At 45.3% G+C, this 25,442-nt stretch overlaps 1 protein-coding gene across 1 annotated transcript in view; it reads right to left on the bottom strand.

Moving 5' to 3' along the window:
• The window catches only part of LOC135023824 (3 beta-hydroxysteroid dehydrogenase type 7-like), a 47,128-nt gene that overhangs the window by 6,090 nt on the left and 15,596 nt on the right, over positions 1 to 25,442 (bottom strand). Inside the window, exons 4-5 of the mRNA XM_063953423.1 lie at positions 24,214 to 24,313; positions 12,854 to 13,016 (exon numbers count right to left, since the gene is read on the bottom strand). Of these exons, the coding sequence (XP_063809493.1) occupies positions 12,854 to 13,016; positions 24,214 to 24,313 (263 nt within the window). The remainder of the gene's footprint in view (positions 1 to 12,853; positions 13,017 to 24,213; positions 24,314 to 25,442) is intronic.

Raw genomic sequence — 25,442 nt, 5'->3', positions numbered from 1 at the left:
CCCTGTTGGCCAGTCCAACCCTGGAACCCGGAAGAGTGGACGCACACTCGCTCCGCACAGTCACTGTGTGTGAGAGGCTCCGGTCACTCTGAGGCTGTGGCCATACCGCCTACAGCTCGCTGCCCTATTTGGACAAGACGGCTTACATCCCTGCCGGGTACTTATCAGCATATACTTGGGGCCCCTCTGATCCTTGGGGCCCGGTACAGTTGTCCCCTTTGTACCCCCCTGTCGCCGGCCCTGCTAACGGCTGCCTCTTCTAGTGTACCAGGTGGCGGTTCAGTATCAAGTTGTCCCTGTTCCTGATCGGATTCCAGCAGCTATCTTCTATGACTCTTCTAGTCTTCAATCAAGTTCTTAATATTATATACAATTCTGTGTGCTCCTAGTAACAATCAGTTGTATTTTACTCCAGTGCATGAGAAGGAACTTTATTAGGCCGACCTTTCTGCTACCGACTCCTGACCCCACTCCAAGCTGTGATTACAGTCCAGGTTTACAAATAACCACAAGTGTGACACTGCCTCTGCCTAGTGTCATCCACTGCCTGTCGCCCACTGCTCTCCCCAGGTTCACTCATTGCCTCTCCTCGGCATCACTCACTGCTCTTCACCCATTGTCTCTCACCAGCATCACCCACTGTATGCCACCCACTGTCTGCCTAGTTTTACTCACTTCCTACCAACCAATGCCTCTCCCCAGCTTCTCTGACTGCCTGTCACCCACTGCCTCTCCCCAGTGTCACTCACTACCTGTCACCCACTGCCTCTCCCCAGTGTCACTCACTACCTGTCACCCACTGCCTCTCCCCAGTCTGTAATATATTATACAGTGGGTGTCTCTACATTATTAGGGTAATGTGTCTGTATATTATATGAACTCGTAGGTTGTCTCTGTATATAAGGGGGTCTGTATATTATATGGAGGTGTCTCTGTATATTACATGTTGGGTGTCTCTGACCTTGATGGGTGGTGTCGCTGTACAGTATATTATATGGTGGGTGTCTTTGTACATTATATGGGTGTAGTCCCTGTATATTATATGATGGTGTCTCTGTATATTATGTAGGGTGGGACTATTGCTGATATAAGAGGTAGTTGGTACCCCTCTAACATGCAGATTATGAGATCATTCTCTTATACAGGTAAACGAAAGAGACACGTGGGGTGGCGCCAAATTACTGCCTTGCCCATGGTGATAGAAATCCTAGTTTTGCCCTGCATAAAGCCTGCACATACAACATTACTATCTGCTGGAAACAGGGACAAACGCTTCCAGATTACTCAGAAACACAGGAATTGGATAGTGAATTAGTGATGAGCGGGTTCGGTTCCTCGGAATCCGAACCCCCCTGAACTTCACCCATTTTACACGGTTCCGAGGCAGATTCGGATCCTCCCGCCTTGCTCGGTTAATCCGAGCGCGCCCGAACGTCATCATCCCGCTGTCGGATTCTCGCGAGATTCGTATTCTATATAAGGAGCCGCGCGTCGTCGCCATTTTCACTCGTGCATTGGAGATAATAGGAAGAGGACGTGTGCAGCGTTCTCTCAGTTGTGTTCAGTGTGCTGCAAACATCTGTGCTCAGTGTGCTGCAAATATCTGCTCAGTGTGCTTGCAAATATTTGTGCTCAGTGTGCTTGCAAATATCTGTGCTCAGTGTGCTGAAAATATATCTACGTTCTCTGCCTGAAAAACGCTCCATATCTGTGCTGCGTTGTAGTATATAGTAGGAGGACAGTGCAGAATTTTGCTGACCAGTGACCACCAGTATTATATCCGTACGGTACAGTAGTCCACTGCTCTACCTACCTCTGTGTCGTCAAGTATACTATCCATCCATACCTGTGGTGCATTTAAGTTTTGCGCAGTATATATATAGTAGGAGGACAGTGCATAATTTTGCTGACCACCAGTATATAATATATAGCTGTACGGTGCAGTAGTCCACTGCTCTACCTACGTCTGTGTCATCAAGTATACTATCAATCCATACCTGTGGTGCATTTAAATTTTGCGCAGTATATATATAGTAGGAGGACAGTGCATAATTTTGCTGACCACCAGTATATAATATATAGCAGTACGGTACAGTAGTCCACTGCTCTACCTATCTCTGTGTCGTCAAGTATACTATCCATCCACACCTGTGGTGCATTTTAGTTTTGCGCAGTATATATATAGTAGGAGGACAGTGCATCATTTTGCTGACCACCAGTATATAATATATAGCAGTACGGTACAGTAGTCCACTGCTCTACCTACCTCTGTGTCGTCAAGTATACTATCCATCCATACCTGTGGTGCATTTAAGTTTTGCGCAGTATATATAAAGTAGGAGGACAGTGCAAAATTTTGCTGACCACCAGTATATAATATATAGCAGTACGGTACAGTAGTCCACTGCTCTACCTACCTCTGTGTCGTCAAGTATACTATCCATCCATACCTGTGGTGCATTTAAGTTTTGCGCAGTATATGTATAGTAGGAGGACAGTGCATCATTTTGCTGACCACCAGTATATAATATATAGCAGTACGGTACAGTAGTCCACTGCTCTACCTACCTCTGTGTCGTCAAGTATACTATCCATCCATACCTGTGGTGCATTTAAGTTTTGCGCAGTATATATATAGTAGGAGGACAGTGCATAATTTTGCTGACCACCAGTATATAATATATAGCAGTACGGTACAGTAGTCCACTGCTCTACCTACCTCTGTGTTATCAAGTATACTATCCATCCATACCTGTGGTGCATTTAAGTTTTGCGCAGTATATATATAGTAGGAGGACAGTGCAAAATTTTGCTGACCACCAGTATATAATATATAGCAGTACGGTACAGTAGTCCACTGCTCTACCTACCTCTGTGTCGTCAAGTATACTATCCATCCATACCTGTGGTGCATTTAAGTTTTGTGCAGTATATATACAGTAGGAGGACAGTGCATAATTTTGCTGACCACCAGTATATAATATATAGCAGTACGGTACAGTAGGCCACTGCTCTACCTCTGTGTCATCAAGTATACTACAAAAGTACAGTAAAATGACCCAAAAATCAACATTAAAAGCGTCTGATGAGAAGCGTAAACTTGCCAATATGCCATTTACGACACGGAGTGGCAAGGAACGGCTGAGGCCCTGGCTTATGTTCATGGCTAGTGGTTCAGATTCATATGAGAATGGAAGCACTCTCGCTAGAAAACTGCAGTGCCACTCCTAGATGGGCCAGGTGTTTGTGTCGGCCACTTGTGTCGCTTAGCTTAGTCACACAGCTACCTCATTGTACCTCTTTTCTGTGCTGTTTGGGGACTATTTTTTGAAGTGCCATCCTGTCTGACACTGCAGTGCCACTCCTAGATGGGCCAGGTGTTTGTGTCGGCCACTTGGGTCGCTTAGCTTAGTCATCCAGCGACCTCGGTGCAAATTTTAGGACCAAAAAGTAATATTGTGAGGAGTTCAGAATAGATTGGAAATGAGTGGATATTATGGTTATTGAGGTTAATAATACTATGGGATCAAAATGACCCCCAAATTCTATGATTTAAGCTGTTTTTGAGGGTTTTTTGTAAAAAAACACCCGAATCCAAAACACACCCGAATCCGACAAAAAAATTTCAGGGAGGTTTTGCCAAAACGCGTCCGAATCCAAAACACTGCCACGGAACCGAATCCAATAACCAAAACCCGAAAAATTTCCAGTGCACATCACTATAGTGAATGATTGGAAACGGGTTATGCAGTCTAACAAACCACGTTTTTCAACTACATCATGCAGATGCTAGTGACGATATGGACATAACAGCACAAAAGCATGTATCCTTCTGGATCTGCGACCATTTAATCTTCATGAACTGGAAGATACTGTATAGTTCATTGCATTTGGTCTAATATTCACCACAAAACTTACCGACAATTGGTAGAATACATGCTTACAGGAGTTCAAGCTGTATTAACCACTTGCCTGGCATGGACGCATCAGATGCGGCCACACCAGCAAGTGCTTTACTTGACTTGGTGGCACAGGATGCGACCAGTTAGATACAGTGTTTGCAGCTGCAATGAAGAAAAACTTCCCTCTGCTGCTGCTACTGAAGGTCCCTCTGCCTTCCCGCACCCTTTCCCAGTGTTTGCTGTGCTTCCGATCACTGCTAATTGGTCAGTACGGCACTCCCCCTCCCCCCACACCCGATGGCTGCTGGGGAAGTATAAATTAATCCACCCAAACCCCCCTGTGTACATGCTGGCTGCCCGGGCTATTAAAATGAAACTCACAATAGTCGTAAATCGCAATGTTTTCGATGTTCCAATCTGGGTTTTTTTTTTTTCAAATATAAAAAAAAACAAAAAACCATTATGGACAAAATTAAATACATGTTCTTCACCTAATTCGCTCATAAGACAAAAAAAAAGACAAATTCTGAGCGGTTTTTGGAAGTTGAGTGTTAAGGGCAATAGGTGACCCCACAAACAGAGCCGGCCTTAGGCATAGGCAAACTAGGCAAATGCCTATGGCATTTGGTATACTTAGGGGCACCAGCAGCTTCTGCTAATTAAAATGATATGCGGCATGCCTATATTCTGGGTGTGACTGCAGCTGTATCTGCATATGAAATGCTACATTGCAGTGTATTCCTGGAAATCACTGTAATGTAGCATTTCGGACGCAGATACAGCCGCAGTCACACATAGAATATAGGCATGCTGCATATCATTTTAATCAGCAGAAGCTGCATGTGCATCCTAGCCACATAGTAATGCAAATAAGATGCATTTTCATAAACAAAAGGCGCCCAACGTTAGCAGAGCTGCCATCTGACTCATGCTATGGATCTCCTGCAGAACTAGCGGCGGTGCTAGGGGGCACCAGCCAAAATCTTGCCTAGGGCATCATATTGGTTAGGGCCAGCTCTGCCCACAAAGTACTACTCCAGTGGCCATAGTAATTTGTGTATAATGCAGATTATTATTATGTATATAGCACCACCAATTTTATGCAGTGCTGCACAGGGAATATTTGTCATTCATACTATATGTTCCTTCTCCATTGGAGATTACAGTCTAATTTCCCGCACACATACAAGCGCAAACAAACATTAGGGTTCATTTTCTTAGCAGACTCCAATTAACCTACTAGTATGTTTTTGGCGTATGGGTGGAAAAACGGAGCAACTGGATTAATCCCACGCAAATACGAGAAGATACAATAGCCATAGGAGAGTAGTCTTATCATGCAGCAGACCTTTGTATACATACTGTATATACAGAGATATGGGTCTGCTGCAGGGTGACTACTATGCCTGTTGTTGGTGTATAATGCAGTTAATTCCTATGAACATCACTATCCACCTATGCAGACTTATGTGATTCTTGCATTTACGCACGCTTGCACCTATAGCTAGGACAAAGAAAGAGAGTTATGACTTGTGCGGAATATAGACAAAGGCATTCCTCAGAATTCCATATTATTTGGGCGTGGTTAGGGCAGGTGCAATTACGGCTGAGTCCCTAGCAAACCGCTTCTAATTGGCTGGCTGTGAATGTACCACTGACGCTAATAAGTTCTTTCTTTATTGTATAGGCATATAGTAGGTGTGTTTCTAGTTTTTATTTTTTTTCATGAGATGGAAAGTTGTTCCTGCTGTATCAGAGAGATTTGTTATGTTTATTGATGCCTTTTATCAAATGTGCATTTCACAAGTACAATAAGTGGTTAAAAATATGGGTGTAAGTAAGTGTATGTGTAAACTGGGCACATATGCTAATTTTGCCAACATGCATGTATCTTGTGATGGGTTATGTTCAGCACTCAGCAGTCTTAAATATGCTAATTTTATGTGCAGCTTTTTGAAGTGTAAATTGCATCCAGTTTGTGACCAAATAATAATAATGGCCATTATTTTAACTGCAGTATTCTGTCATCATTAACAGGAAGAAAAATTTATATAATTCCTTTGAAAAGCCTCAATTTTATTTGGCTCGGAAATCTTCATAATGCAAAAAATAGCCTTCATATTAATAAAAATAAAAATTCATTACTATGAAAAGCCCACAGAGGTAAATGGTCTTTGCAAGCTGTTCTTTGCTCTAAAAATTTTCTTTTAATATTTTGTGGTGAACATCGCCATCATGTGGCTCAAGTGGTTATCAGCAGTTATAGTATACTGAAGCATATAATGCCTTGGTTTTGCACCAGTTATTATTATTATTATTATTATTATTATTACTACATTTTATTTATAGGGCGCCACAAGTGTTTCGCAGCGCCGTACAAAGGACAGCACAGGGAGACAAAAATTAGCAGAACAGTACATAAATAACAAAAATAGAGTGCAGGTAACAAAGAGCACCACAATTCTCAAAACATAATACAACTTAGATGTAAGTAGCGAGGGAGTAATCATTGTACTACTTGGGGCTGGCGGCCATAGATAGAGAGGAGCTTTTACCAGTAGGAAAAAAAACAGGTAAAGATGGTCGCTGAGTGAAATGTGTCGAGAATAGGCCTTAGAGACAACAAGAGGAAAGAGGGCCCTGCTCAGAAGAGCTAACAATCTAGTGGGGAGGGGCGACAGGTCATCAAGTTAACCTTGACGATCTACCAAACACACATCACACTGCACTTACGCTGAGAAATGCACCAATGCATATAGAGAGGCAGAAAAGTGTAAATATGACTTAAAAGTCCAATCTTCCAACAATTTATTACCAACTTGGAAGTCGGGATAAATCATACTTGCCTACTTTTCAAAACTAGAAGCAGGGAGATTCATGGTGCGCCATCAAGGGGGCGTGCCAAAATTTCACCAAAAGGCGTGTCTAGCTCCACATATGGGCGTGACTGTGCTTAAATGTTTGTTGCAAAATATTTCTATATAATATTCGTAACAATATATTTTGGGAAGTTTTGCAAGTATTAATACTAATGCTGGCCATACATTAGTACGACCAGCATAAGATCCGATTCCACAGCTGATTTTTCGTCAATCCCCCTGGGAGCCCCTGGCACACGATTTCTTTTTTTTAAAATACGATGAGGCATACGATCTATCGTACGATCGTATGCCTCACCTAAGCACGTGATCACAAAAAAATAATAATAATAATAATAATAATAATAATAATAATAATTCATTTAAAAGTAAGCTCTCATGAGCAGGGTCCTCTTCTCTCTTGTGCCTTTACATCTCTTACTTAACCTATCTTCTTTTCAATACTCCCTTTGATGGCACCAAATCCTTTGCTTTTCTGCCACCCTGATAAGTGCTGATTACTGACGCAGCTATGTTTATATACCCTCTACTTGTCCTATATTGTATTGAACTGTAAGTCACTGTCTTCACGTTTTGCTTATTTGTTTACTCTGTGGAACACATGTGGCACCATATGATAATAATAAAAAGGATGCTGATCGTATGCACCATCCTATGATGCATCGTATGTGCATACGATGACGACGCATAATTTGGCCTGTACATATGATCTGAGGATGAGACATTCGACCCATTGGGCCATGCATCACTTCATAATCATATGCAAAACATGTACAATGTCCATACGATGCGGCAAAATCGTATATTAGTATACGAGATCGCTCTAGTGTATGGCCAGCATAACATTGTTGTCTGTAATATGGGGTTACTTGTTTGCAAACTTTTGCCTTCATATTTATTTTCTTGTCACTCAGCACAATACACTTGATTAATGTGATGCCTATGCCAGACATTCCAAATGCTATTTGACCTTGTCTTAATTCATCTCTAAGCAGGAGGAGTGTAAATGTAATGTATATGGAATATTAATGTAATGTGGAAACTGTTATACTGTAGTAATTTAGAAGGTACTTATGTAATGTGGGGACATTCATGTGATGTATAGGCAGGTGGGGACTATTCCGTTAATGCTGAGCCTCTTAATTAAATATGGTGCTACTAATACAATGCGGGATTGATAGAGGCTATTGATATAATGTAGCAGGTAACAATGCAGTGTTGAGTCTCTGCAGTAAATGTAAGCACTAATAACTTAATGACTGATCTAGCAGAGGGACAGGAAACATATGTATTAAATGTGGGAGTTATTGATTTAATGTTGTCTCTGGTTATGAGGGTGGGGTAATGGGCCTAGAGTGTTCACTTGTTGCTTTTGCTTTCCAAATTTCATGTACGGATCCTTTTCCCAAGCAGGACCCCCTCATTCTATTATCCTGCCAACTAGGGTTTCAGACACCATAGATAGCAGGTGGTGAAATCTGCAAAAACTGTTAGGTGACAAGAGCACCATCAGCTAACCAAACTACTAGTGGCTGGACAGCAGTCATTTTTGGGGACTGCCCTTATCATTGTTAGGACTATACATTTCTGTGTTTAGAATTACAGTTTATACTAGAAACTCTACTCACAATATCACCAGGCATAATATAGTTATTAATGACCACACAAAGCCTTCTGACATAAAAGTTGTCAACAGTGATAACATTCAAAAACTCTCCTGAAAGCCGATTAGGAGAATGAACTGCAGAAGACCAGTTGGAGTGGGTTGGGGTTATAGTGATCTTGTACAAGGACATCTCTAAAGAACATCTGAACAATCTAAAATTGAAAGGAGGCAAAATAAAAAATACTTTGCAGTGATCGGTCCAAAGTTTTGCATTACTGGACTGAATAATGCAAATGAACTGCAGTGATTATACTTATGTCTACCTTCCTCTCTCTATTGCCGCGGTCGCATCTGTGTCTTATGTTAATGCTGCGGACATTTTTCTGTGCAAATGGGACTTAAAACATCGGCCAGATCAGTTGGTTCATACAAAAGGTCAAGGCCCATGATATCACAAAAGCTCAAATGACTGGTTTCTTAGATTTTGAATTTTGAAGCACTATCCTACAAATTATAGCAATAATAATAATAATAATAATAATAATAATAATATCAAGTAACACTGATCAATGCAATAGTTCCTTAAACATTCCTACTCCTATATTATCAGACTGGAGCTATTTAAAAAGATGTAGAGATTCTGGGTCAAAGAGTAAATCTCACCCAAAGAACATCCTGCTCCTGTCATGTTTCTACCATTTCTATCACTATCAGTAGAGGATAACATCACTTTAAGGCTTAGATTAAGGTGAAATTTAGAAACTGCTGAAAAATCAGTGGCGCACCCAGGGGGGTTTCCGAGCACCCAGAAACCCCCCTCCACTAAAAATATATATATATATTTTTTTTTAGCTGCATGATTATTATTAATGGCTGTCTAGCGTCCTCTGCAGCCTGCTGTCTTCCTGGTGGCACTTGTAAGTGCAGTAAAAGTTTACTTTATTTTAATTATAGTACATATATATCCATGTGCATACATATATACACATGTATATACATACATACATATAAACACACACACACATATGATATATACATGTGCATATATACGTGTACTGTATGTGTGTATATATATATATATATATATGTATGCATGTTTAATATGCTATGTATATGTGTTTATGAATGTGTGTGTGTGTGTGTGTGTGTGTGTGTGTGTGTGTGTATATATATATATATATATATATATATATACACGGTATATATATGTGTAGATATGTATTATATATATATATATAGATAGATAGATAGATAGATACCCTTGTAGTAGCCGGCACTCGGAAGGCCTCCGTGGGCTTTCTGGCTCAGGTGCCATCCTATGAGGTTTCCACCTCCATCACTATCCCATGTAAAGAAGGCGGCACTCAGAGACTTGAAGGTGCAAAAGAATATTTAGTAAACAAGCTGCAGAGTTACATCAACGTTTCGGGGCGCGCAGCCCCTTCATCATCCTGATGAAGGGGCTGCGCGCCCCGAAACGTTGATGTAACTCTGCAGCTTGTTTACTAAATATTCTTTTGCACCTTCAAGTCTCTGAGTGCCGCCTTCTTTACATGGGATATATATATATATATATATATATACACACAGACACACTAATTTTACGGACCTAGCATATACTGGGTCACCTCAGTCCCCACCCCCGTGATTGGCTCCACCCAGTTCTGGAAACCCCCCCATGCAAATCCTGCGTTTGCCACTGAAGATGTCCTATTGATCTTGCTGTACATTTTAGAATCTGTAAGGAAACAATGCACTTAGACCTTACTTTACTAAATATAAAAACCTAACTAATATTCATCCCTTAATTTTTATTTTTATAAAAAAGCAAATAAAACTCTTTACTATGGATTTTAAACGATCTGCGGTGAATATTGGCCCTCATTCCGAGTTGTTCGCTCGGTATTTTTCATCGCATCGCAGTGAAAATCCGCTTAGTACGCATGCGCAATGTTCGCACTGCGACTGCGCCAAGTAACTTTACTATGAAGAAAGTATTTTTACTCACGGCTTTTTCTTCGCTCCGGCGATCGTAATGTGATTGACAGGAAATGGGTGTTACTGGGCGGAAACACGGCGTTTCAGGGGCGTGTGGCTGAAAACGCTACCGTTTCCGGAAAAAACGCAGGAGTGGCCGGGGAAACGGTGGGAGTGCCTGGGCGAACGCTGGGTGTGTTTGTGACGTCAACCAGGAACGACAAGCACTGAAATGATCGCACAGGCAGAGTAAGTCTGGAGCTACTCTGAAACTGCTAAGTAGTTAGTAATCGCAATATTGCGAATACATCGGTCGCAATTTTAAGAAGCTAAGATTCACTCCCAGTAGGCGGCGGCTTAGCGTGTGTAACTCTGCTAAATTCGCCTTGCGACCGATCAACTCGGAATGAGGGCCATTGTTTTGAGAGCATATTAATGAATGAAGTGGATGTTGTCCTTGAAATAAACACTAGGTGGTGCAATTCACCTTTTCTCATATTTATGGATAGAGGGGGTAATTCCAAGTTGATCGCAGCAGGAATTTAGTTAGCAACTGGGCAAAACCATGTGCACTGCAGGGGAGGCAGATGTAACGTGCAGAGAGAGTTAGATTTGGGTGGGGTGTGTTCAATCTGAAATCTAATTTACAGTGTAAAAATAAAGCAGCCAGTATTTACCCTGCACAGAAATAAAATAACCCACCCAAATCTAACTCTCTCTGCACATGTTAAATCTGCCTCCCCTGCAGTGCACATGGTTTTGCCCAATTGCTAACTAAATTCCTGCTGCGATCAACTTGGAATTACCCCCAGAGTACAGACAAAGACCCTGATTCAGCATGGACTGCAATTGAAAAACTGTGGCAACTGCAGTAGGAGGCGTTAAACATCCCGACCATCAGTCGCGATGGTCATCTGTGACAGCTAGCTGAGTAAGCCACAGGCTGAATGCGAGGCCAAGGAAACTCGCAATGCATACCCCGTTTCCAGCAATGCCGGCCGCCCCTGTCCTTACCCCCAAACGCCTCTGCCTGTCAATACTTTGATCGCAGGACCCATTCTGCACATGCACAGAATGGGTCCTGCCAATGCGCAGTTTCCCGCCTATTGGTTTGTCATGGTTTGTCAAAGTGCACAGTTACTAGCTCTTTGTTACTCTATGCCCAAATCTGAATCAGGCCCTCAGTCGTACAAAGATATATAAATGTAAAATTCATCAGCACAAGCCAGAAATGTAGTTTTATTCATGCAAATAAGATGCACATTTTTTGCAAGAAAAAAGCTTGGTAATGTACCGCATCCTGGGACCTGGCGCACCGAGAGTGGCTAATTTATTTGCCATGACTTTTTATAACAGTGTTTTAGGACCAGAGGCCTAAATAAGGTTTTTGCCGCCCAGGGCAAGATGACAAACGGTGCACAGGTTATAGAACTGGGGGCTTTCCAGTTGCACTGCGCACGTGAAACTTTGTCTGCTGGCATACTTGCCTACTCTCCCGGAATGTCCGGGAGGCTCACGAAAATCGGGTGACCCTCCCGGCACCCCGGAAGAGCAGGCAAGTCTCCTGATTTCTGGGGTCCCCCCTGCCCGTCTGCCCACTTAGTGTGTAAAGTGGGCGGTCCGGGCAGTCGATGATGCGATTCTTGCTGAATCGCGCCATCATAGCCACGCCCCCTGCAGTGTAATGCCGGTGATCGCGGCATAACAGAGCGGGGCTTAAAGGAGGTGCCACTGTAACCCCGCCCCACCCCCATCCCGCCTCTGGACCACCCCCTCCTCATGTCATAGCCCTACCCTGCCCCCATGCTGAGCCGACCTGGCTGCTCTCTCCCGCAGAGAGCAGCCAGAATGTCGGTAAGTATGCTGCTGGACGCATGAAGTTTGTCATGTGCATAAGCATACATTTCCCTGGCCAGTGGCAACCCCCTCTGCTGGAGGTGCCACGGCGCCAAGGGGACATGCCCCTCTCACCCCGGCCTTGTTACGCCCCTGAAGAGGACATATCTGTACTATTGACATTCTTTGGAATACAGATACAATTGATTTCTATGAGCCTTTCTTTTCCTGATTGTACAGTATTATATTCCCACACTTTATCAGAGGTTGTTTTGATTAGGTCTCTGCTTTGTTAAATATTGTTCTATAGCATAGGTGTCAAACTTGCAGCCCGCAAGTTAATTTTTGTTGGGAGCCAATTAACCTACCAGAATATTTTTGGATTGTGGGGGAAAACAGGAGTTCCAGGAGGAAACATGTGGAGAATATACAAATGCCACACAGTTAGAGCCATGGTGGGAAATCAAACCTATGACCTCAGTGTTGTGATGCAGTAATGCTAACCACTACACTATCCGTGCTGCCCCAAACACTAAATTGTTCAACACCTACCATATAATGAAAAATGAAACCTACAGTACTTGCCTCCATTATAGTATTTGACCACAAATAACACACTGGTGACAACGTAATGTTTGATTCCTCTTCCTTACCTACATAAGTATAGTTTTTCTCAGCATTTTCAGGTTCAATGTAGTTTATCTGATTATTCTTAGATTTCGCAGATTGGTAACTGTCCAGCAAATGTTGCACCTTTTCACCATAGATAGTGCTGGCTCGAATGGCACATGTGACAATTTTATCTCCTTTGCTGGTCTGGAAAACAATAACAGAGAATGAACTGTACACAGGGGGTAATTCAGACCTGATTGCTAGGGTGCGTTTTTTGCATCCCTGCGATCAGGTAGTCGCCGCCTACAGGGGGAGGGGGAATTCGCTGTGCAGGGGTGCGATCTCATGTGCAGGAGAGCTGCACAAACAGAAGTTTATGCAGTCTCGGCACAGCCCAGGACTTACTTAGCCGCTGCGATGATTGGGGCCGGAACTGACGTCATGATTCCTCCCACAAAACGCCGGATTCCTCCACCGGACACTCCCTGAAAACGGTCAGTTGCCACCCACAAATGATATTTCGCACCATCCTGTTGCTTCCCGGCGTGCCTGCGCATTACGGTGCATATGCATGCGCAGTTCAGACCTGATCACCGCTGTGCGAAAACGCACAGCAGCGATCAGGTCTGAATTAGCCCCACAGTTCAGTATATACAATGCAGTGGCGTAACTACTGCCCCCGCAGTCCTCGCGGTGGCTTGGGGGCGAGGGCTGCGGGGGCGCCACTGATTTACAGCAGACTGACATGCGGACGAGCGTCCGCATGTCAGTCTGCAGTCTCCTTCCCTCCGCCGCTTGTTGGAGGGACACGGAGGGACAGCGCGCCTCCCTGTGTCCCTCCTGCTGCATCATCTCCGGCGGCCGCGGGTCTAATAGGGGGAAGTGCCGTCCGTGAGCTCTAATTGGCTCACGAACCGGCACTTCCCCCTATTAGACCCGCGGCCGCCGGAGATGATGCAGCAGGAGGGACACAGGAGAGACGAGTGTGCCCTCCGTGTCCCTCCAAAAAGCGACGGCAGGGGGGGGGGGGGAATATCTGGCACTGAGGGCATATATGGTACGGGGGGGAGGAATTTCTGGCACTGGGGCATTTCTGGCACTGGGGGGAATATCTGGCACTGGGGGCATATCTGGCACTGGGGGCATATATGGCACTGGGGGGGGATATCTGGCACTGGGGCATATATGGCACTGGGGGGAATATCTGGCACGGGGGGGGGGGATATCTGGCACTGGGGCATATATGGCACTGGGGGGAATATCTGGCACTGGGGGGGGGGTATCTGGCACTGGGGCATATATGGCACTGGGGGGAATATCTGGCACTGGGGGGAATATCTGGCACTGGGGGGGGATATCTGGCACTGGGGGGGAATATCTGGCACTGGGGGGGAATATCTGGCACTGGGGGCATATATGGCACTGGGGGGGATATCTGGCACTGGGGGCATATATGGCACGGGGGGAATATCTGGCACTGGGGGGGAATATCTGGCACTGGGCTCATATATGGCACGGGGGGAATATCTGGCACTGGGGGGGAATATCTGGCACTGGGGGCATATTTGGCACTGGGGGGGAATATATGGCACTGGGGGCATATGTGGCACTGGGGGGAATATCTGGCACTGGGGGCATATGTGGCACTGGGGGGGTATATGTGTACCTGGCACATGGGGACGACGACTATATTTGGCACTGGGGCATGTAAGTACACTGGGGACATATGTGGCACTGGGAGCACAGCTCTAGCAACAAGGACTACCTCCTAGCAACGAGCATGACACCCAGTGCATGAAACACCTGGCAACGAGCATGACACCCAGTGCATGAAACACCTGGCAACGAGCATGACACCCAGTGCACGAAACACCTGGCAACGAGCATGACAGCCAGTGCATGAAACCCCTGGCAACGAGCATGACACCCTGAGCATGAAAACCCCTGGCACCGTGCATGGAACCAAGAGCATGAAACTCCTGGCAACGAGCATGACACCCAGTGCATGAAACCCCTGACAACGAGCAGGTAATTGAAAAGTAATTAGAAGCCTTACTGTAGGACTTAATGTGTAATGGGCATTACGGTGTGTGGCATAATGTATCACGGACATTGCGGTGTGTGTCATAATGTGTCACAGGCATTACGGTGTATGGTATACTATATCGCGGGCATTGTGATATGTGGTATAATGTCTCAGGGTCATTGCAGTGTGTGGCATAATGTATCACGGACATTGCGGTGTGTGTCATAATGTGTCAGGCATTACGGTGTGTGGTATACTATATCACGGGCATTGTGGTATGTGGTATAATGTCTCAGGGTCATTGCAGTGTGGCATAATACATAACGGGCATTGCGATGTGTGGCATAGGGTATAACGGGCAGGGCATTGCGGTATGTGTCACAGGCATTACGGTGTATGGTATACTATATCACGGGCATTGTGGTATAATGTCTCAAGGTCATTGCAGTGTGTGGCATAATGTGTCACAGGCATTGTATGTGCTATAATGTATCGGGCATTGCAGTGTGTGGCATAATGTGTCACGGAAATTGCGGTGTGTGTCAAAATGTGTCACAGACATTGTATGTGCTATAATGTATCAGGGGCATTGCAGTGTGTAGCATAATGTATAACGGGCATTGCGATTCCTGTCATAATGTGTCACAGGCATTACGGTGTGTGGCATAATGTGTCACAGACATTACGGTGTGTGGCATAATGTGTCGGGGGCATTACAGTGTGTGCATATTGTGTCGTGCATTATTGTGTGCGGCATAATGTCTAAGGGCCATTGCAGTATGTGGCATAATGTATACTGGGCATTACTATAAGGAGGAAAAATGACAAATAATGTAAGGGGCATGAATCAGGATTATTTTTCTTTCCTGTGGTGGCCAACGTATGGGCGTGCAGGTTGCAAAACTGGGGTATAAGGTAGTCTTTTCCTGCAATGCCACGCCCCTTTATGCGAAACCACACCCACTCCAACAAAACCACGCCCTTTTTGGCTTGGGGGAGAAAAATTTCTAGTTACGCCACTGATACAATGTATTGCTCATTCCTTGCGACAAAGACAGGCTACCTGTATGTCACAGTGTGTGGTGTACCATGTCGACGTTACAACTGTCAATACTCAGAATGTGGACACTAGAATGTCGGCATCGTCTTAATGTCAACATTGAGGATGTCGACTTGGTAACATTGGGCCTGAATCAGAGATGGACCCAAAAACACATCGCTGCTGCCTCTTTGAACGATATGCGGATGATAGATCTACAGTGTCAAGGTATTATTTATTTTATTATTATCCTTTATTTATATGGCGCCACAAGGGTTCCGCAGCGGCCAATTACAGAGCAGATAAACAAATAATCAAAACAGGAAAACAGCAACTTACAGTTGACGACAATATATGACAAGTACAGGGTAAATAAACATAGTTACATCAGCAGATGACATTGGAACAAGTATCAGGTGGCAGAGGACTGCTGGAGTTGATGCAGTTGAAGATTATTAAAGTAAGAGAAAGGATAAGCACATGAGGGAAGAGGGCCCTACTCGTGAGAGCTTACATTCTAAAGGTGAGGGGTAGACAGATAGGGGTGACACAGATGGGGTACATAGAGAGCATGGAACAGAGGGCTAGGATGAGATTTGGCTGGGTTTGGTGAAGAAGTGGGTCTTGAGAGCCTGTTTGAAGTTTTGTAGAGAGGTGAAGAATCTGAGGGGGAGAGGTAGAGAATTCCAGAGAATTGGAGCAGCATGTGAAAAATCTTGGAGGTAGGAGTGGGAGGAAGTAATCAGTGGGCAGGAGAGTCGGCATGCATTAGTAGAGCAAAGAGGACGGGTGGGAGTGTAAAGGGAGATAAGGTCAAAGATGTAGATGGGAGAGGAGTTGGTGAGGGCTTTGTAAGTGAGTGTGAGAAGCTTGAATTGGATTCTGGAAGTGAAGGGAAGCCAGTGTGTCTACCATTTTCATGTTGTACCTGTTGATCTTATGCATGTCGACCATATGGTGTCGACCTATTGACTGTGTACCTAGACACTGTAGATCTTCTATACCGTACCCTTTTCAGTTTCAACGGATCAATGATGTGTAAAAATGCTTATGCAGCAGGAGGTGTATGAGTGCTACGTTCGAAGACGCAGTATCAGATCACCATCGCAACGTTGGCAGCATCGGTCATCTGAGGTAGCCGAAGCTTGTTCAGAATGACTGCCGGAACTGCTCAGCTGGGGCCAGGCAATCTGACAGACAGAAGACTGTGGTCTCGGGACTCCCAGAATACGGGTGGCAAGATACAAAGCTTGACTCATACATGTGTGCTATGCTGATATTTATCCAGCTGACGGCGCATGCTCCACAGTTGGGCATACACTATACAATTATCTTGTAGATCATCTGCCAGATCTGACTGGCTGGAATGAAAATCTGGTAATGGATGAGAGCAGATGACAAAACGACCATTTGAACCCAAACACTGGAAAATAGACAAAACTTGTCACAGATTTAACACTTTATTTTTTGGTCCAGTTTCCAATGTTTGGGAGCAAATGGTCGTTTGTTAATGATCTGCCAGATAATTGTATAGTGTATGCCCCACTTTAGCGATGTCGCTCACAGTGAGAATTTCTTTGCAAAGTGATTGACAGCCAGGTACCACTTGTGGGCGGGTTTGTGGTAGAGATGAGCGCCGGAAATTTTTCGGGTTTTGTGTTTTGGTTTTGGGTTCGGTTCCGCGGCCGTGTTTTGGGTTCGACCGCGTTTTGGCAAAACCTCACCGAATTTTTTTTGTCGGATTCGGGTGTGTTTTGGATTCGGGTGTTTTTTTCAAAAAACCCTAAAAAACAGCTTAAATCATAGAATTTGGGGGTCATTTTGATCCCAAAGTATTATTAACCTCAAAAACCATAATTTCCACTCATTTTCAGTCTATTCTGAATACCTCACACCTCACAATATTATTTTTAGTCCTAAAATTTGCACCGAGGTCGCTGTGTGAGTAAGATAAGTGACCCTAGTGGCCGACACAAACACCGGGCCCATCTAGGAGTGGCACTGCAGTGTCACGCAGGATGTCCCTTCCAAAAAACCCTCCCCAAACAGCACATGACGCAAAGAAAAAAAGAGGCGCAATGAGGTAGCTGTGTGAGTAAGATAAGCGACCCTAGTGGCCGACACAAACACCGGGCCCATCTAGGAGTGGCACTGCAGTGTCACGCAGGATGTCCCTTCCAAAAAACCCTCCCCAAACAGCACATGACGCAAAGAAAAAAAGAGGCGCAATGAGGTAGCTGACTGTGTGAGTAAGATAAGCGACCCTAGTGGCCGACACAAACACCGGGCCCATCTAGGAGTGGCACTGCAGTGTCACGCAGGATGTCCCTTCCAAAAAACCCTCCCCAAACAGCACATGACGCAAAGAAAAAAAGAGGCGCAATGAGGTAGCTGACTGTGTGAGTAAGATAAGCGACCCTAGTGGCCGACACAAACACCGGGCCCATCTAGGAGTGGCACTGCAGTGTCACGCAGGATGGCCCTTCCAAAAAACCCTCCCCAAACAGCACATGACGCAAAGAAAAATTAAAGAAAAAAGAGGTGCAAGATGGAATTGTCCTTGGGCCCTCCCACCCACCCTTATGTTGTATAAACAAAACAGGACATGCACACTTTAACCAACCCATCATTTCAGTGACAGGGTCTGCCACACGACTGTGACTGATATGACGGGTTGGTTTGGACCCCCCCCAAAAAGAAGCAATTAATCTCTCCTTGCACAAACTGGCTCTACAGAGGCAAGATGTCCACCTCATCATCATCCTCCGATATATCACCGTGTACATCCCCCTCCTCACAGATTATCAATTCGTCCCCACTGGAATCCACCATCTCAGCTCCCTGTGTACTTTGTGGAGGCAATTGCTGCTGGTCAATGTCTCCGCGGAGGAATTGATTATAATTCATTTTAATGAACATCATCTCCTCCACATTTTCTGGATGTAACCTCGTACGCCGATTGCTGACAAGGTGAGCGGCGGCACTAAACACTCTTTCGGAGTACACACTTGTGGGAGGGCAACTTAGGTAGAATAAAGCCAGTTTGTGCAAGGGCCTCCAAATTGCCTCTTTTTCCTGCCAGTATAAGTACGGACTGTGTGACGTGCCTACTTGGATGCGGTCACTCATATAATCCTCCACCATTCTTTCAATGTTGAGAGAATCATATGCAGTGACAGTAGACGACATGTCCGTAATCGTTGTCAGGTCCTTCAGTCCGGACCAGATGTCAGCATCAGCAGTCGCTCCAGACTGCCCTGCATCACCGCCAGCGGGTGGGCTCGGAATTCTGAGCCTTTTCCTCGCACCCCCAGTTGCGGGAGAATGTGAAGGAGGAGATGTTGACAGGTCGCGTTCCGCTTGACTTGACAATTTTCTCACCAGCAGGTCTTTCAACCCCAGCAGACTTGTGTCTGCCGGAAAGAGAGATCCAAGGTAGGCTTTAAATCTAGGATCGAGCATGGTGGCCAAAATGTAGTGCTCTGATTTCAACAGATTGACCACCCGTGAATCCTTGTTAAGCGAATTAAGGGCTCCATCCACAAGTCCCACATGCCTAGCAGAATCGCTCCGTGTTAGCTCCTCCTTCAATGTCTCCAGCTTCTTCTGCAAAAGCCTGATGAGGGGAATGACCTGACTCAGGCTGGCAGTGTCTGAACTGACTTCACGTGTGGCAAGTTCAAAGGGCATCAGAACCTTGCACAACGTTGAAATCATTCTCCACTGCGCTTGAGACAGGTGCATTCCACCTCCTATATCGTGCTCAATTGTATAGGCTTGAATGGCCTTTTGCTGCTCCTCCAACCTCTGAAGCATATAGAGGGTTGAATTCCACCTCGTTACCACTTCTTGCTTCAGATGATGGCAGGGCAGGTTCAGTAGTTTTTGGTGGTGCTCCAGTCTTCTGTACGTGGTGCCTGTACGCCGAAAGTGTCCCGCAATTCTTCTGGCCACCGACAGCATCTCTTGCACGCCCCTGTCGTTTTTTAAAAAATTCTGCACCACCAAATTCAAGGTATGTGCAAAACATGGGACGTGCTGGAATTTGCCCATATTTAATGCACACACAATATTGCTGGCGTTGTCCGATGCCACAAATCCACAGGAGAGTCCAATTGGGGTAAGCCATTCCGCGATGATCTTCCTCAGTTGCCGTAAGAGGTTTTCAGCTGTGTGCGTATTCTGGAAACCGGTGATACAAAGCGTAGCCTGCCTAGGAAAGAGTTGGCGTTTGCGAGATGCTGCTACTGGTGCCGCCGCTGCTGTTCTTGCGGCGGGAGTCCATACATCTACCCAGTGGGCTGTCACAGTCATATAGTCCTGACCCTGCCCTGCTCCACTTGTCCACATGTCCATGGTTAAGTGGACATTGGGTACAGCTGCATTTTTTAGGACACTGGTGACTCTTTTTCTGAGGTCTGTGTACATTTTCGGTATCGCCTGCCTAGAGAAATGGAACCTAGATGGTATTTGGTACCGGGGACACAGTACCTCCAACAAGTCTCTAGTTGGCTCTGCAGTAATGATGGATACCAGAACCACGTTTCTCACCACCCAGGATGCCAAGGCCTCAGTTATCCGCTTTGCAGTAGGATGACTGCTGTGATATTTCATCTTCCTCGCAAAGGACTGTTGGACAGTCAATTGCTTGGTGGAAGTAGTAAAAGTGGTCTTACGGCTTCCCCTCTGGGATGACCATCGACTCCCAGCAGCAACAACAGCAGCGCCAGCAGCAGTAGGCGTTACACGCAAGGATGCATCGGAGGAATCCCAGGCAGGAGAGGAATCATCAGAATTGCCAGTGACATGGCCTGCAGGACTATTGGCATTCCTGGGGAAGGAGGAAATTGACACTGAGGGAGTTGGTGGGGTGGTTTGCGTGAGCTTGGTTACAAGAGGAAGGGATTTACTGGTCAGTGGACTGCTTCCGCTGTCGGCCAAAGTTTTTGAACTTGTCACTGACTTATTATGAATGCGCTGCAGGTGACGTATAAGGGAGGATGTTCCGAGGTGGTTAACGTCCTTACCCCTACTTATTACAGCTTGACAAAGGGAACACACGGCTTGACAAATGTTGTCCGCATTTCTGGTGAAATACTTCCACACCGAAGAGCTGATTTTTTTGGTATTTTCACCAGGCATGTCAACGGCCATATTCCTCCCACGGACAACAGGTGTCTCCCCGGGTGCCTGACTTAAACAAACCACCTCACCATCAGAATCCTCCTGGTCAATTTCCTCCCCAGCGCCAGCAACACCCATATCCTCCTCATCCTGGTGTACTTCAACACTGACATCTTCAATCTGACTATCAGGAACTGGACTGCGGGTGCTCCTTCCAGCACTTGCAGGGGGCGTGCAAATGGTGGAAGGCGCATGCTCTTCACGTCCAGTGTTGGGAAGGTCAGGCATCGCAACCGACACAATTGGACTCTCCTTGTGGATTTGGGATTTCGAAGAACGCACAGTTCTTTGCTGTGCTTTTTCCAGCTTGAGTCTTTTCATTTTTCTAGCGAGAGGCTGAGTGCTTCCATCCTCATGTGAAGCTGAACCACTAGCCATGAACATAGGCCAGGGCCTCAGCCGTTCCTTGCCACTCCGTGTGGTAAATGGCATATTGGCAAGTTTACGCTTCTCCTCCGACAATTTTATTTTAGGTTTTGGAGTCCTTTTTTTACTGATATTTGGTGTTTTGGATTTGACATGCTCTGTACTATGACATTGGGATTCGGCCTTGGCAGACGACGTTGCTGGCATTTCATCGTCTCGGCCATGACTAGTGGCAGCAGCTTCAGCACGAGGTGGAAGTGGATCTTGATCTTTCCCTAATTTTGGAACCTCAACATTTTTGTTCTCCATATTTTAATAGGCACAACTAAAAGGCACCTCAGGTAAACAATGGAGATGGATGGATACTAGTATACAATTATGGATGGACTGCCGAGTGCCGACACAGAGGTAGCTACAGCCGTGGACTACCGTACTGTAGTACTGTACTGTGTCTGCTGCTAATATAGACTGGTTGATAAAGAGATGTAGTATGTATGTATAAAGAAGAAAGTAAAAAAAACCACGGGTAGGTGGTATACAATTATGGACGGACTGCCGAGTGCCGACACAGAGGTAGCTACAGCCGTGGACTACCGTACTGTGTCTGCTGCTAATATAGACTGGTTGATAAAGAGATGTAGTATGTATGTATAAAGAAGAAAGAAAAAAAAACCACGGGTAGGTGGTATACAATTATGGACGGACTGCCGAGTGCCGACACAGAGGTAGCTACAGCCGTGGACTACCGTACTGTACTGTGTCTGCTGCTAATATAGACTGGTTGATAATGAGATGTAGTATGTATAAAGAAGAAAGAAAAAAAAACCACGGGTAGGTGGTATACAATTATGGATGGACTGCCGAGTGCCGACACAGAGGTAGCTACAGCCGTGGACTACCGTACTGTACTGTGTCTGCTGCTAATATAGACTGGATGATAATGAGATGTAGTATGTATAAAGAAGAAAAAAAAAACCACGGGTAGGTGGTATACAATTATGGATGGACTGCCGAGTGCCGACACAGAGGTAGCTACAGCCGTGGACTACCGTACTGTACTGTGTCTGCTGCTAATATAGACTGGATGATAATGAGATGTAGTATGTATAAAGAAGAAAGAAAAAAAAACCACGGGTAGGTGGTATACAATTATGGATGGACTGCCGAGTGCCGACACAGAGGTAGCTACAGCCGTGAACTACCGTACTGTGTCTGCTGCGACTGGATGATAAATAATGATATAAAAAATATATATATATCACTACTGCAGCCGGACAGGTATATATTATATAATGACGGACCTGCTGGACACTGTCTGTCAGCAGAATGAGTTTTTTATAGAATAAAAAAACACCACACAAGTCACACGACGAGTGTTTAACTTTTTCAGGCAATCACAATATAGTATACTATACTGGTGGTCAGTGTGGTCAGGTCACTGGTCAGTCACACTGGCAGTGGCACTCCTGCAGCAAAAGTGTGCACTGTTTAATTTTAATAATATGTACTCCTGGCTCCTGCTATAACCTATAACTGCTCCCCAGTCTCCCCCACAATTAAGCTGTGTGAGCACAGTCAGATATTATACATAGATGATGCAGCACACTGGGCTGAGCACAGATATGGTATGTGACTGAGTCACTGTGTATCGTTTTTTTCAGGCAGAGAACGGATTATATTAAATAAAACTGCACTGGTGGTCACTGGTCAGTGGTCAGTCACTAGTAAACTCTGCACTCTCTAGTACTCCTAAGCTCCAGTAAATCAAGTGTCTCTGTCTCAATCTCACTCTCTCTCTTCTAATCTAAATGGAGAGGACGCCAGCCACGTCCTCTCCCTATCAATCTCAATGCACGTGTGAAAATGGCGGCGACGCGCGGCTCCTTATATAGAATCCGAGTCTCGCGATAGAATCCGAGCCTCGCGAGAATCCGACAGCGTCATGATGACGTTCGGGCGCGCTCGGGTTAACCGAGCAAGGCGGGAAGATCCGAGTCGCTCGGATCCGTGTAAAAAAAGCTGAAGTTCGGGCGGGTTCGGATTCCGAGGAACCGAACCCGCTCATCTCTAGTTTGTGGAGTGGTGCTTACCTCCCAACATTTACTAAGCAGAGAGAGGAACATCTTCGCGTGTGACCGCTCAAAAAGGGGCGTGGCCTAAGGAAAGGGGCTTTACGGCATGGTCCGCGATTGCGAACCACGCCCCCGTTTTCATCACTGTGGGGGCATGCCCAGCGCTTTTTGAGCTGCTGGCATGCCCCCTCTCCCTCTGTCTCCACTGAATAGACGCTGTGCGCATGCGCACAGCGTCGCCTCCCAACTCCTCCCCCCCCCCCCACCGAGGGACACTGCGGCCAGCGGGTTGGACAGCGGGACAGTCCCAATAAAACGGGACTGTCCCGCGAAAATCGAGACAGTTGGGAGGTATGGTGGTGGCAAAAATACAGTGTATCGTGACAGATAAGATGGTACCAGCCATCCTGCTTAACCATAGACTCACTCAGGGAGATGGTCTGCATGATCTGTGTCCAATGCTGTGTATTGCAGAGAGTTGCGATGGCTGCGGTGGGCGTCTCAGTATAAGTTCTGTCAGCTGTTGCATTAGCATATTTTTTTTCACATATCCTCAGGTACAAAAATTGCAGCTGTAATCGTGTACAAGTTTGAATTTGCCCCCAAAATTAAAAATGTGCACCTTTGTCATATAATATTTTTTCCTCACAATTGGAAATAAAAGCAAGGCTTTTACCATGCAGCGTTATGTAAATATTATCTTGTCATTTTTACCTGCCGGCCATTTGCCAAGAGGATCAATTGTTCTGCACGAGCCTTGGTTTTTCCGTATGAAAGCAAGAGTTCTCCCTCAGATATGGTTTCTTCTGTGAATCTTAAAAACAAATTAACAGGATACTTTTAATAAATATGGATAATTGCTGCTGGTACAGTAATTGTCAGAAATCCTGAGAGCTGGTTCCAGCAAAGGGACCCTCTGTCCCACTGAGACATGGGCAGGATAAATGGCAGTCAACATTTCTGGAAACAAAAGTAAGAAGAGTTTTGTGGGAAGGAGTGTCAGGTGGAGTAGGAAATGTGAAGGAGTTGTATCCACAAGGTTAGGCATCCTTGGTGAAATTGCACGTTACACAAGGGGGTCTATTTACTAAGGCTGGGACAGAGATAAAGTGGACGGAGATAAAGGGGCACATTTATTAAGCCTGGTAAAGTGATAAAGTGGACGGTGATAAATCACCAGTCAATCAACTCTTAACTGTCATGTTACAGGCTGGGTTTGAAAAATGACAGTTAGGAGCTGACTGGCTGGTGCTTTATCATCTTCTACTTTATCACTTCACCAGGCTTAATAAATCTACACCAAAGTACCAGCCAACCAGCTCCTAACTGTCATTTTTCAAACACACCCTGTGACATTGCGGTTAGATGCTGATTGACTGGTACTTTATCTCCATCCACTTACTCTCCATCCAAGGCCTAGTAAATAGACCCCTAAATCACTAGGTAAAAAGACTAAGGGACGGGGATATATGGGGAATGGCAGGGGGGTTATGTACCAGCCAATCAGCTCCTAACTGCCATGTTACAGGCTGCATTTGAAAAATGACAGGAGCTAATTGGCTGGTACTTTATCACTCTTCAAGGCTTAGTACATCTGCCCCTAAGGGTGTACAACTAAAATCACTCTGAACAATGCCTCTGAAAATTGAATTCCCCTTATGTGCTGCTACTACTTAAATCTAGAAATAATACAAACCAGTGCACATACTGTATATAGAGATACAATGTTACAGTATATCATACTTGCCTACTATCCCTGTATGTCTGTGAGCCTCCCAAAATTTAGGCCATTCTGCCGAATTCCCTGGAGTGTAGACCAACCACTTGGATTCCTCCCACTTGCATGGAAAAATCACACAGCAAATTGCATCTACATGTTACTGCCCAGGGCAGCGTGATGGTACACATCCTGGCATTGCCCGCAGAACAGTGATGACACAAAT

This window comes from Pseudophryne corroboree, chromosome 2 (genome assembly GCF_028390025.1).
Source record: "Pseudophryne corroboree isolate aPseCor3 chromosome 2, aPseCor3.hap2, whole genome shotgun sequence".
Classification (NCBI taxonomy): domain Eukaryota; kingdom Metazoa; phylum Chordata; class Amphibia; order Anura; family Myobatrachidae; genus Pseudophryne; species Pseudophryne corroboree.
The sequence above is the reverse complement of the archived record's forward strand: the minus strand, read 5'-3'. Positions and strand labels throughout refer to the sequence as shown.